This window comes from Trichomycterus rosablanca, chromosome 4 (genome assembly GCF_030014385.1).
Source record: "Trichomycterus rosablanca isolate fTriRos1 chromosome 4, fTriRos1.hap1, whole genome shotgun sequence".
NCBI classification, from domain to species: Eukaryota; Metazoa; Chordata; class Actinopteri; order Siluriformes; family Trichomycteridae; genus Trichomycterus; species Trichomycterus rosablanca.
In genome coordinates this window covers 3,521,621-3,534,996 of record NC_085991.1, presented here as the reverse complement: position 1 = coordinate 3,534,996, position 13,376 = coordinate 3,521,621, and the positions used below count along the sequence as shown (strand labels likewise).

Below are 13,376 nucleotides of genomic sequence, written 5' to 3'. Positions count from 1 at the left end.
TGAATAAATAAATTAAAAAGAAACAAACATAAAGAAAGGAAGGAAAACATAAATAAAAAAATAAATTAATAAATATATAAAAAAGAAAGCAAGAAAGAAAGAAAATCAATGAATAGATAAATAAAAAAAGTATGGAAAAAGAGAAAAAAACCAAATGAATAAATATATAAAAAAGGAAAAAAGAAAAAAAACAAATAAACAAACAAAGAAATAAATAAAAATATAAAGATAGAAAAAAAATATTTAAACTAATAAATAAGTAAAGAGAAAGAAAGAAAGAAATAAAGAAGAAACAAACAAATGAATAAATATATAAAGAACGAAAGAATGAAAAATGAATAAATAAATAATTAAGGCAAAAAAGAAAAACAAATACATGAATAAATATATAAAAAGAAAAAGAATAAAAACAAACAAATAAAGAAAAATATAAAGAAATAAAAAAATACACAAAAATAAATAAATAAGAGAAAATAGAAATAAAAGAATGAAATAAAGAAAAAACACAAAAAGCAAATATATTACTGAAGAAAGAAAGAAAGAAAAGAAAAACAATTAAAGGAATAACTAATTACACAAGTATAGAGAAAGAAAGAAATAAACAAAGGAAGGTATAAATAAAGAGGAAAACAGAACAAAATAAATATAAAAAGAAAGAAAGAAAGAAGAAAAGAGAAAAAGCTTTTGGTCTGATTTTGCGTTTACATGTAATGTATGCATTTGGCCTGAAGGGGGCACTTTAAATGAACGCTGACTTTATTACAAGTATGTACACGAGCTCAAGTGTTCACTGTTGTTCATGTGACTGTTTGATGAACTTCGTTAAAACTTTGTTTTAAAATCCATGATATAATGGACTCAATAAACTACCAGGAGATTATAAATGAAAATCCATCTGAAAAGGTCATCTGGGAACGTAGTCGGATCTTCCAGAACTACAATTAACCAAAATACAGTATAAGCCACAGTCATGGCCCTTCCAAACCCCTATCTAAAATATGAAGAGGAGAGTACACGAGAGCATCTTGAAGTCTGGAGGATCTGGTGTGACCCTCACTCAATTTTATCAGGGGTGTTAACAGATCTGTAGCTTAAATATAATAATACAGCGTGAACCCCTGATCAGAGGTCAAAGTGATGGCGCTGGGTGTGATGAGGTGGTGTAGAGGGAGGTACGTGACTCACCGGTAAAGTGGAGGAAAAAAACAAAAGTCATGGTGACCATGGTGACCAGGGACATCCGTTGCCATGGAGATCTACCTCCGCTTCATGGTGCGTTCCTAGGAAAAACACACACCGAGCATCCTACAAATGACTCATTACTAACACCGTGGGTGCAGTTTAGCCCGCGCTTTCTCACAAACTGGCGTTTGGGGGAGTGTGATGGTTTTTAATTGTTAGTGATTTATCTGCTGGGAGGAAACATGGCCGATGATCTTCAAGTGGAGAGGGATTCAAGGTCAGATCCAGTTCACTGTCTTCACCAGATATCAAACAAAACGATGATTTTCACCACAGATGTAGCAAATAATACATGAGTAAAATTCATCACTGCAGTACTGGAGTTACAATGATTTCTCTCTTTCATCAACAGTTTTTTTAAATACATAAACAATATGACCAAAAGTATGTGAACACCCCTGCTGTTAATTATTAGTTTTAATTACATTTATCTCTAAAAGGTAGATATAATAATAATAATAATAATAATAATAATAATAATAATAATGAGAATAATAATAATAATAATTATAATAGTGATAATAATAATAATGAGAATAATAATAATAATAATAATAATAATAATCAAAAGGATTATGAGATTAATATTATTATTATTAATAATAATAATAATAATAATAATAATGAGAATTATAATAATAATTGTGATAATAATAATAATAATAATAATGATAATGATAATAATAATGATAATAATAATAATAATAATGAGAATAATAATAATAATAATAATAATCAAAAGGATAATGAGATTAATATTATTATTATTATTAATAATAATAATAATGATAATGAAAATAATAATAGTAATAATAATAATAATAATAATAATAATCAAAAGGATAATGAGATTAATATTAATAATAATAATGTTATTATGTGCCCATTAAAAAGCTGGGATAGTTTTTGGACATTCATTCATCTTCATTTTTCATAAACCAGCCTGGTCAGGGTCATGGTGGGGCATGTTCCATTTATTTGGCACATGAACACAGTCTGGTCGACAGCTCAGTGGTGTTAAGCTAGTGTAACAGACATTTATTATTATTGTTATTATCATTATTATTACTATTGTTATTGTAATTATTATTATTATTATTAGGAAGATAAATTAATACATAAATGAATAATAATAATAATAAATGTATTGTTATTAATAGTTTTATTGTTTTATTGTTATTTTATTGTTTATAATAATATTAATTATTTATGATAATTATTAGTCGTAAAATTGTTATAATTATCATTCTTATTAATAATACATACATAATTTAATTCAAATACAACTATGTATTTTTTTTTAAATTATCATCAATTAATTAATTTATTGAGATGTTAGTAATTATTTTCACAACATTTGAATATTATTAGTCTATTACACGAGCCCACTGCTGCTGAGATCTGGGTTCAAATCTCAGATGTGCTATCAGCCTGCCGGGCATCTGAGGCACCACTGGGCACTGTGTAGGAACGATTTAAAAACTGGTAAACTGGTGATTAGGTGGCATCTAGTCCTGAAAGTTTGGGAATCACTGGCACCAGAACAATAAATACACCAGAAACATAAATATACTGTTCATTGTTTATTTCAACCCAAATCCATTCAAACAGCAATTACAGTGTAATAAATAATCAATATATTAGCTAAATTCAATCCAGTGTTTAATAAATAATCAATATTCCTTAAAATAACTCAATAACTACAGCAGTGAGACTCAGAAATAATAAATCCAGCTTTAATGTGACAGACCTGCAGTTTCAGCACTTTAGTAGCTTCTTCATCAAGTTCAGAATCTGGAATCCGTCGTGACCTCCAACGTGACGGACTTCCATCGTCTGGTTTCCTTCAGCACCAGCAGTTTTCGACTCTTCCTGACAGGTTCTCTGACTGGTTCCTTCAGGTCCACCCCAGGCATGACCCTGAGTCAGCAGCTGGACCAGACGTACTTCACTTGGATGTCTTAGTCCCGGTATATCCAGTCCACGGTGATTGGTTCACGGCGACGATTGCCTGGTGAGCTCCATGTAGAGGGTGGATTTAAGGAAGCGAGGGTAGCAGTCCTTCTCCATCAGGGTGTAGATCTTACTCTGGGCGAGGTCGAAGCAGGATACGCTCGGCTGCTCCATGTTCTTCTTTGTGATGGTCTGTGTCTCGTGGTCGAGGTTTACCTGAGGAACGAAAAAAGGAGGAACGCATTAGTAAGGAGGTGAGGAGGGTCCACAAGTCTCATTTTACTGGTTCAGTTCCATCAAATCTGTATGCAGATGTTTGCTGAGCTGATTATTTTAACTTTGAGCAGATCAAGTAGAAGATTGAACCAGCTTATTTAGGTGTTGGGCCGCCTTGCCATTGATTCTCCAGGTCGCTGTACAATCAAGAAACCTACCAATGACCAACTGTTGCTTGTAATCTATGGCATTATAATCCTAGAAGAGACCAGGTCCATCATTTTCCATAGAAAATATTCCTTTATATTATTATATTAGCATAACGACAGATCATTTGAAGTGACTTAAAGTAAGTTTCTTTATCACATCCCATCTACCACACACAGCACTTCCTTTAAGACTAATAAATACACCAGTTATGGTGTCTTGGGCTCCCGGTTATGGATGGCCGTGGCGTCTTTAAGACTGGACCCCATGATCTTCCAAAATTTTTGGATTCTTATCTATTTTTAGGTACTAACAGTGACAATGGGACAGTGGTCACCTAGTGGGTAGAGCTTTGAGATATCAATGAAAAGGTTGAGAGTTTGAATCCCAGCTCTGCCACCGTTGGGCCCTTTAGCATGGCCCTTAACCCTGTCTGCCATAGAATGGCTGACCCTGCACTCTGATCCCCAGATTCCAAACAAGCTGGGACAGGACAAATAAAAGCATCCTATTCTATTCTATTCTATTCTATTCTATTCTATTCTATTCTATTCTATTCTATTCTATTCTATTCTATTCTATTCTATTCTATTTTAGTCGACTGATAATCACCTCTCTTGGTGCGTCAGAACCGATGAACTCCTCGTAGATCTTCTTGGCCTTGGTGCGAAGCTTGGATGACATCTTCGTATTCCTGTAGTCCTCGCAGGCAAGGTAGAAGGCGACATTTTCCTCACTGTGCTCGGACACCAGGAAGGTTCTGAAAGCGCACAGTCCATCTGCAGACAAAATATTAACACATTTTAGTTAATTTCGTGCTTTTTAATAAGAGAAATAATCCAAAAACATTATGGACAGTCAGTGTATGGAATGTACAGACCTGATACTGAGAAATGAAGCAAGTTCATCCTCACCTTTGTGTGCTAGGAGGTTCTGAAAGGACGTTCTCCACTTGAGCATCTCCTCTATCCTCAGCTTGTCATTTTTGTTCGACAGACGCATCACACTGAGCTCCTGCTTCAGGAGGAAACTTCCCAACCAAGACTTGAGCTCTTTTACCCTGAAAATGACAAAAGAAACAAACAAAAAACAAAACCATAAGATTTCTCAAGAGTTTAAAGGACTGATATGGAAGGTGATACAGTTGAGAAGTTCTGCTGGTAGAAATCTTGTTAAATAATCTAGGAAATTAATTAATTAAAATGATTATAATTATACGTATTTGGCCCAAATAGTATAAGTTTAGTCAAAATCATTAACACACATTCATCTCATAGTATCACTATAAGTGGGTCTTGATTTTGATTTTGTCTTGGTCTCTAACATTAAAAAATCATGTAATTAGTCTTAGTTCTGCCTCAGTCGTAGCCTAGTGGTTAAGGTACTGGACTAGTAATTAGAAGGTCGCTGGTTCAAGCCCCACCACTACCTTAAACAAGGCTCTTAACCCTTACTCAGACTGTAGCTGAAATGTTAGTCACTTTGGATGAAGGTGTCTGCTAAATGCCAAAAATGACTTGGACCTGGTTGGTGTGGGTCATGGTCTTGTCTTGGCCACAAACCTCAAAAGTCGTGGTTCTGTCTTGGCTTAAGACTATATGGATCTTGGGCTCATCTTGATCTTGACCATCAAAAGCCTTGATCTTAATCAAGGTTTCATGTTTTGTTTTGGTCTTGGCATAGGCTGGTATAGGTCTTGTCTTGAAAGGTAAAAGTCTTAGTCTTGACTTTTAAAACCTTGGTCTTAGCATTTAAATGTCTTGAGTTTGTGTTGCCATTGGTTGGTATGTAAAGTCTTGTTCTTGTTTTGTCCCAGTTGGTCTTGGGTTTAAAATCTATTAAAAGATTAAGTCTTGGTCTTGACTTGGTCTTTACAATAAAAACGTTGGTCACAGCATCTACATGTCTTGGATTTGTGCTGGCATTGGCTGGTATGTAAAGTCTTGTTTTTTCTCAGTTGGTCTTGGATTTAAAATCTATTAAAAGATCAAGTCTTGGTCTAGTGTTGGCATGGGGTTGGTGAAAATCTTGGTCCTGCCTTGGTCTTGGTCTTAAACCTGAAATCCTGTCCAACATTTAAATCAATGATAAGATTTCTACAAGCATCTACACCTCATTGTCAGCATCTACAGACACGTCTATAAAAATCAACAGCAGTGTAAAAGTAAAAGCAGACGTCTCGTACCTCTCCAGACAGGTAACGGGCAGTGATTCCAGTCCTCTGCACATGTTGTGGTCGTGAGAGATTTCCAGCTGTGTATTGTCCACTTTACAGCCCGTGATGCTGAGTTCAGATTCTGAGAGAAACTCGACAGTGCGGCTCTATTTATACCCGAGCTCTCCGAGGCGGTCCTGTCCGTGGCCAGTAGAGCCGAAGCAGGAGGAGTTTCTTTTCTGTTTCCAGAACTCAGCTTTGATTCATTTCCAGTAGATCACGTCGTGTGGAGGGTTCAGGGTGAAAAAGATCAGACATGTGAAGTGTTTTTGTTTAAAGACTTTGGGGAATAATCAGGGCAGGAAGTTGAGATTAATGTGTTTTACTACATGATGTTTAGTCTGGCTGAACCGTGTGCACTTCTGTCCTGCAAAATCCAAACCCGACATGAAATTACAAATCCAATCAGATTAAGATTGTTTTAGGGCATAATTCTGGTCTGGGTACCTGATCTGGCTCTGTTTTTACGCCGGATGCCCTCCCTGACGATGCAACATTTTTTAAATATGAATAGTTTTGCTTTTGGGGTGGCATGGTGGCTTGCAAACAATGACATTTACTAAATGGCCAAAATAAAAATAATAAATACAATTAATGATTAAAAATATATTTAATATTTTTGCATTATTTCCATTCCTTTTTTTATATATATTTTCTTTATGCATCTTTTCACCTTTTTCTCCCTTTTACCGTGTCCAATTGCCAGATTGCATCATGCTTCCTCTCCACTAATGCCGATCCCCGCTCAGATTGAGGAGAACGAAGCTAACCCATGCCCCCTCTGACACATGGGCAGCAGCCGTATCCATTTTGTCACCTACACTTTGACGAGTGCAATGCGGATCAGCACTGTTACCCCTTTTCCACCGACGCGGCACAGAGCCCGTTCCGGTTCCCGAACTTGATTTTGAACCGGTTTCCACCGGAAAAAAGAGGTTCCAGACAGTGAACTAGCGGGCCAATCTGGCACCACAGAATACTTGGTTTTTCAGCCCCAACCGTGACGTCCGTCAGTGGGCGTGTCATGTTGTACAGCATAGCGCGTTAGCAACAATGCCGTCCGCTGGGGTCTCGTATGGAGCTTAATGCTGCATTTTTATCTTTTAAACTTCACCTGATTACATTTTGAACCAGTTTGCCGCTTATATTTTCAAAGCGCCTTTAAAAAGGTGAATTGTTTGATATTACGAGATAAAAGTGACAGAACAAAAAACGCTTAACGTTAAAAATAAAGCATGAAGCTTTTTCAACTCCTCGAGCTGCATAACCACACGTGAAGTAAATCCAGCTAAACACAGATACATGTGGTATTTTAGAGTGGATTTTATGTTTATTTCACACAGATGGATGTTCGTATTGTGGAACTTTAATGATGTTTCACCGCTTGAGTTGAGCGCTGAGCAAATCGGCTATTTGCGCCGAGAGTCGCGGTGAAAACTAAGCGCAAAACTCCTCTCACGTCAATAAACTAAAGAAAACAACAACTGAGACAAACACGTCACGTCTTCTTATCACCGATAGTTAGATCGCTGCTTTTTACATAAAAACAAACATCTGTAACAGCAGCACAAATGCTCACACATAATCCACACACTCCGCCATGTTATCACTTCTCTTAACTCTTAGTAAGTAACGTCCACCGATGATGACGCTGCTTGGTTCTCAAAAACTGGTGGAAACGCGCGTCGGTTCTCTACAGAACACCAAGGTTCAGAGAAACGGTTTAAGAACCACGGTTTTTTTGGTGGAAAAGGGGTATGTGTACGGAGAGACACACCCTGACAGCACTCTTTTCCCATCTCTGTGCAGGCGCCATCAATTAGCCAGCAGAGGTCGTAATTGCATTAGTTATGAGAGAGAGACCCTATCCAGCTTAAACCCACCCCTATATGAACAACAGGCCAATCGTCAAATTCCAACAGTCACACTCCAAAAGCCTTTCCAGAAGACACCATTGTAGGTGCAGGATGGGTTAGGCAGGGGGCTTCATATTAACACCGTGGTAATGATGTTCTTTTTTGGGTATTTGCACACTGTGCTTACCAATTAAAGTCCCAAAGTGACTTTAAAATACACCTGACTAATTTTTTGGCATTTTCATGCTTTTGTACCTCCAGTAATAAAAGTTCTACCTGTAATAACAGCTTTAGTCACGCCATGATCCAGTTTCCTGCTATTGCGACAGGTGGTTCTATTTCAGAAGAACCTCATAATGGAGACGGTGTTGTTAGCCAAAGCAGTGCGGCACTACAGGAAGTGAGAGCTTCTGTCTGCCAGGGTTCCTCGAAAGGAAGAAAATTCACAAGCTATGGCTAATTAAACGCTGAACTTTTTTTTTCAAGCGACCCATTATTTTGTCTGTGATTTTTACCTTGACCCAGACAACACAACAATGCGTCAAAACGAAATATGCTAATTAATAAAACTGGTGGCAATCTGGTCCCACTGTGGTTTACAATATGTAACGTAAAACCTCCACAAGGGTGCGCTTGTGTACAAGTTTATTTTGTGTTTATTTACCTGTTAAAATGTGTTTATTTTATTATTATTATTATTATTCTCAGTGACCCCTTTTTTTGGCTTGCCACCCACCCAAGGGTCTTGACCCAGGGTTTGAAAAACCTGCTCTAGATGGAGCTCGTATGCAAGTCAGACATGCCGTGGACACTGATGCCCCCCGTACAGTCTGGATGTTCTTGTTCATCTTTGGCACGGAGAACTCGCCGAAACGTAAAGTAAGTGAAGCCGGGTTTGGGACCGGCACTGAGAGCTCAGTGACAAGTGCACCTCCCAGTGGCAAGGCCACTCCTTTCCCAACCCACAGACTTTCCAAATTATGTCTATATGTAGACGCCCGATCTGCCTATAACACCAACAAGATTCTAAATCATGTCTTTTGTCCCATCTGAGATGGATGGATGGATGTAGGAGATTAGATAAACAGAGGGAATTAAATGAGGACAGATTGGTTAACTGAGGATGAGTGGACAGATGGAAGAGGATGGGTGGAAGATTGGTGGATGTATAAGGGAGGACGGTTGGCGATGAATGATTGATGAATGTGTGAATGATAGATGAATTAACTGATGATGGCTGAATGACAGTAATTTACAGCAGGGTATTTCAAACTCTGGGGCTAGCCGAAAAATAATAATAATTAAATTCCCCCTTGTGGAGACTTTATGTTACATCTTGTAAACCAGAGTGGGACCAGAGAGTAAGATGCATTGCTTGTGTTGCCAGGGTCGTGTAATTTATTTATTTACTAGGATTTTAACGTCATATTTTACACATACGTCATATTACGTCATATTTTTCTTAGGTTACATTCATATCAGAACAGGTAGTTACTGCTTACACAAGATTCATCAGTTCAAGTTTTTATGTCAAACACAATCATGGACGGGACGCTCAGGTGGCGCAGCGGTAAAAACACACGCTGGAACCAGAGCTGGGATCTCGAATACATCGTATTGAATCTCAGCTCTGCCTGCCGGCTAAGGCTGAGCAGCCACATGAACAACGATTGGCCTGTTGTTCAGATATAGGCGGGACTAAGCCGGATGGGGTCTCTCTCCCATGACTGGTGCAATTACTTCCTCTGCTGGCTGATTGATGGCGCCTGCACAGAGATGAGAAAAGAGGGCTCTCAGGATGCGTCTCTCCGTACACAACGCTGAGCTGCACTGCACTCGTCAAAGGTGATAAGATGCATACGGCTGCTGCCCACGTGTCGGAGGGGGTGTGGGTTAGCTTTGTTCTCCTCAATCAGAGTGAGGATCGGCATTGGTGGAGAGTCCTGGACAATTTTGTATCTTCAATTCCCTCACTTGCAAGTCTTTGGACTGTGGGAGGAAACCCACACAGACATAGGGAGAACATGCAAACTCCACAAAGAAAGGACCCGAACTGCTCCACCTGGGAATCGAACCCAGGACCTTTTTGCTGTGAGGTGCCTGGGTTGATTAAAAAATCATGGGCGCTCATGGGTCGCTTGAAAAAAAGTTTGAAAAACTCTGATTTAGAGAACGATTGATACATGGAGCATGAGTTGAGATGGGTCAAGTGTTTATTGGATAGAGTGGTACACTACCTGGCATAAGAGACCTGAAAATTAACAGACCCTCATCATTAATAAACCTGTGTTACTGGAAACCTCCTATAGCGCGCCTGGATTCCTGCTAACCAGAACAGCTAATCACTTCCTGTCTTTATTCTTAAACCCAGACAAACAGTAAAAGCTTCTAGCGAACGGCGAGCTGGTCGGTCGTGTTCACCCATTGTTCCAATTTTAGCGCCTCCGTTTATAGTTTAATTCTGCGCTCCTCGAACGGTTCCTGGCAGACATGAGTCAACATCTAACGATCTAACAATTAGTGTTTTATCTGGACTATATTTCTCTAAAGTACGGTGTGTTGTCACCTGATCATGACCTTGTTAAACATCCTATTTCAAAACCATAAGCATTTCTGAGGAGCGTCTACCCTTCCAAGCAGGTTTTGCACAAGATTTCCACAAGAAGTTCCAGTTTATCCCAAAGGTTTTTAGGTGAAGGTGAGGACTCTTCAGGCTGATCAGACCTGTTATGGACCATTAAATTGAAGCATGAAATGTATCTCACTGACTTTACACACCTGTTAGCAACATTAGAAGGTAGCTATAATTAGAAGGGATGTCCACATACTTTTGGCATTACAGATAGTGTGTATTATTTCTTGGTTTCAGTTTTAGTACAGATCATTTAACAGAAACAAAATGGTAAAAAAAACCATATCAGTATAACATATTTCAGAGTTAGTGGGAAGCACAGCTGAATTACTGTAGCTATAATGCTCTTCATATTTGAGACAGAACATGAAGCCTCGCACCGTCGCTGGATGTTCTAGGTTTACATTTAACTATTAAGGTAGCTGTGCTGTGTATTATAGCTTCCATTTATTCTATCATTTGTGTTATTTAATTACTGCCAAAACCAGGTCTGTAGAATTAAGCACATTTTCATGTAAGGTTATTAGGACCCTACTTATAAAACATCTTTATAAATGGCACTAGACATAAATAATAAATAAAAGTTAATGATCGTGACCTGGTTCGTTTGTTGGTTTGTTGTTCTCATTGATATCTGTGAGTTTTGTAGGTCAGTTACGTAAATCCATTTTTAGTTCACACTCACGCTCATGTCACGTCTAAATTTATCTCTTATAAAGGGGCTGAAAAAGTCTGAGATGTCAGAAGGACACAGTGATATCGATTTTAACACTAATAGAGATGATTGACCCAGTTCCACTCTGTAAACCTGCGTTTATACAATTCTGACCTCAAAATCTACTGTGCTTATTAGAAAACACACCAGATTTAGGATCATTATATAAAATATACGATATATTTATATACGAGTTTGGACAACTCATTGTGACTGTACCCCTGTGTACAAAGCAGCGTCCATAAAGATATGATTTAACATGAAGGAACCCCAGTTAAACAAATCAGTTGGATGAGTCCAACTTTAAGTGACGTCTCACCAGAATCAGCTGAAATGTTATCTTAGCGTTTGACTTCATCAGCCTCAGGATCTGGGGGCTGCCCGTGACCTCCTCGTGAAGGGAATTTTCGGGAAAGGGGCAGGAAGGCTGGATTTTCGTTGGAATACTACTTCCTGTGTCTGGCCAAGCGGAGACTTTCCAGAGTTGCAAACAGAGAAAGTTTCCTGCTCTAAAAAAAGAAAGCGTGACTAAATACAGACGCGTGCTAACAGCTGGATCACTTCTTCATTATTTTTATTTCACTTTCATCAACCGCTTCATCCTGGTCAGGGTCGTGGTGGGTCCGGATTTTCTGGGTAACACTAATTGCAAAAAAGGAACACCCTGGAGCCCTGCCCCAACCCTAAATAACTAATCTGGGATGAATTGGAACATTGAATAAAGCCATTTATTAACATCAAACTTCAGAAATGCAGTCAAATTTCTCTCTTTTTTTGTTCTGTTAGATGTTTTAGATTCTTATTTTTTTTTATTATTATATTCTATTTTCTTTTTTATATATTTTGTAGATTTTATATTTTAATTCTTATTCTTTCCTACCCCATTGTAATGTCGTTGTGTGATGTTTGTTTGATGTTTGTAATAATTGTAATTGCTGCTGCTACACCGCAATTTCCCTTTGGGGATCAATAAAGTAAATCAATCAAATCAATCAAAAATTCCCAGAGACAGACTCCAAAATCTTGTGAAAAGCTTTCCCAGAAGAGTGGAGGCTGTAACACCAAGTGCGAATCCGTCACAGGGCACGTCTGTGAAGATGCCTGGCCGACTGATAGCTCTGCTGAGTTTCAAACCCATAACAGACCACTGCACCACCCCAGCTACACTATATGGCCAAAAATATTTGGACAACCCGACCATGAGAAATTCAGTCAAAAATCCACCTATAGTACAATAAAAAGGGAATAAATAACGTCCTCTAACGAGGAAGGTAACAGGTGAAATATGGTGGTGGTAGCATCATTTACATTTGTGGCATTTAGCAGACTTTTTATCCAAAGATTTACAGTTATGATGGAAAACTATTCAAGCAACTGAGGATTAAGGGCCGTGCTCAGGGGCCCGACAGTGGTAACTTGGGAACAGTGGGGATTGAACCCACAACCTTTTGATTACTAGTCTGGTACACTAGTCACTGAGCTACCACTGACCAGATACTTTTTATCCAAAGCGACTTTTGACTGACAATTATGACTGACTACAGTTTTGAGCAATTGAGGGTTAAGGGCCTTGCTCAGGGGCCCAACAACTTGGCAGTGGTGGGACTTGAACCTTCAACCTTCTGATTACTAGTCTAGTATCATAACCGCTGAGTTACTACTATATGACCAAAAGTATTTGGACACCTGACCATGAGAAATGTGTGCCAATTTACAGCTATAGCCTAGTGGTTAAGGTGCTGGTCCAGTAATCCGAAGGTTGCCGGTTCAAACCTCACCACACCTCACCAAACCTTACCACTGCCAGGCTGCTGGTGGGCCCTTGAGCAAGGCCCTTCACCCTCAATTGCTTAGACTGTATACTGTCACACTACTGTAAGTCGCTTTGGATAAAAAGCGTCTCCTAAATGCTGAAAATGTAAATGAGCAAGAAGACCTGGCTTGTTAGCAGTGGAGGTTCTAGTTCATCCCATAGATGTTGCTCTGTCCATGTCCATTATGAACGTTGCTCAAAGAGCTAAATTAATAATAAAAAATAATATTGTCTATATAATTTTGACCCAGTGTAAATTATACAGTCCTGACTCAAACACTCTGGACGTTCTCGGTACAGCGGTGTATCTTTTGTGGCTCTGCTTAATCACTGGTATTAAAATATTTCGGGGAAGTGCCTCAGCGGGGAGGGAAGGGGGGTGTTGTGTGCCTGTGTGTGTGTGGGGGGGGGGGGGCTAAAAAATGCTGCAACAAGTCTGTCTTCAAGATCATTTTCATTAATACTGTGCAGAACAAAACACTCTACCCGGAAAGCTAGCAGCAAGCAAATGAAAATGGCCTCGGCCG

The 13,376-nt window shown here is 38.6% G+C and overlaps 1 protein-coding gene across 1 annotated transcript; it reads right to left on the bottom strand.

Annotated features, from left to right (window-relative positions):
• Positions 1-2,812: 2,812 nt before the first annotated feature.
• On the bottom strand, positions 2,813-5,899 carry rgs5b (regulator of G protein signaling 5b). Its single transcript, XM_062992926.1, has 4 exons — positions 5,804-5,899; positions 4,533-4,678; positions 4,231-4,397; positions 2,813-3,411 (listed from the first exon to the last, which is right to left on the bottom strand). Exons 1-4 carry the CDS (start codon positions 5,845-5,847, stop codon positions 3,238-3,240), a joined length of 531 nt encoding a protein of 176 aa, XP_062848996.1. The 5' UTR covers positions 5,848-5,899; the 3' UTR covers positions 2,813-3,237.
• Positions 5,900-13,376: the final 7,477 nt, after the last annotated feature.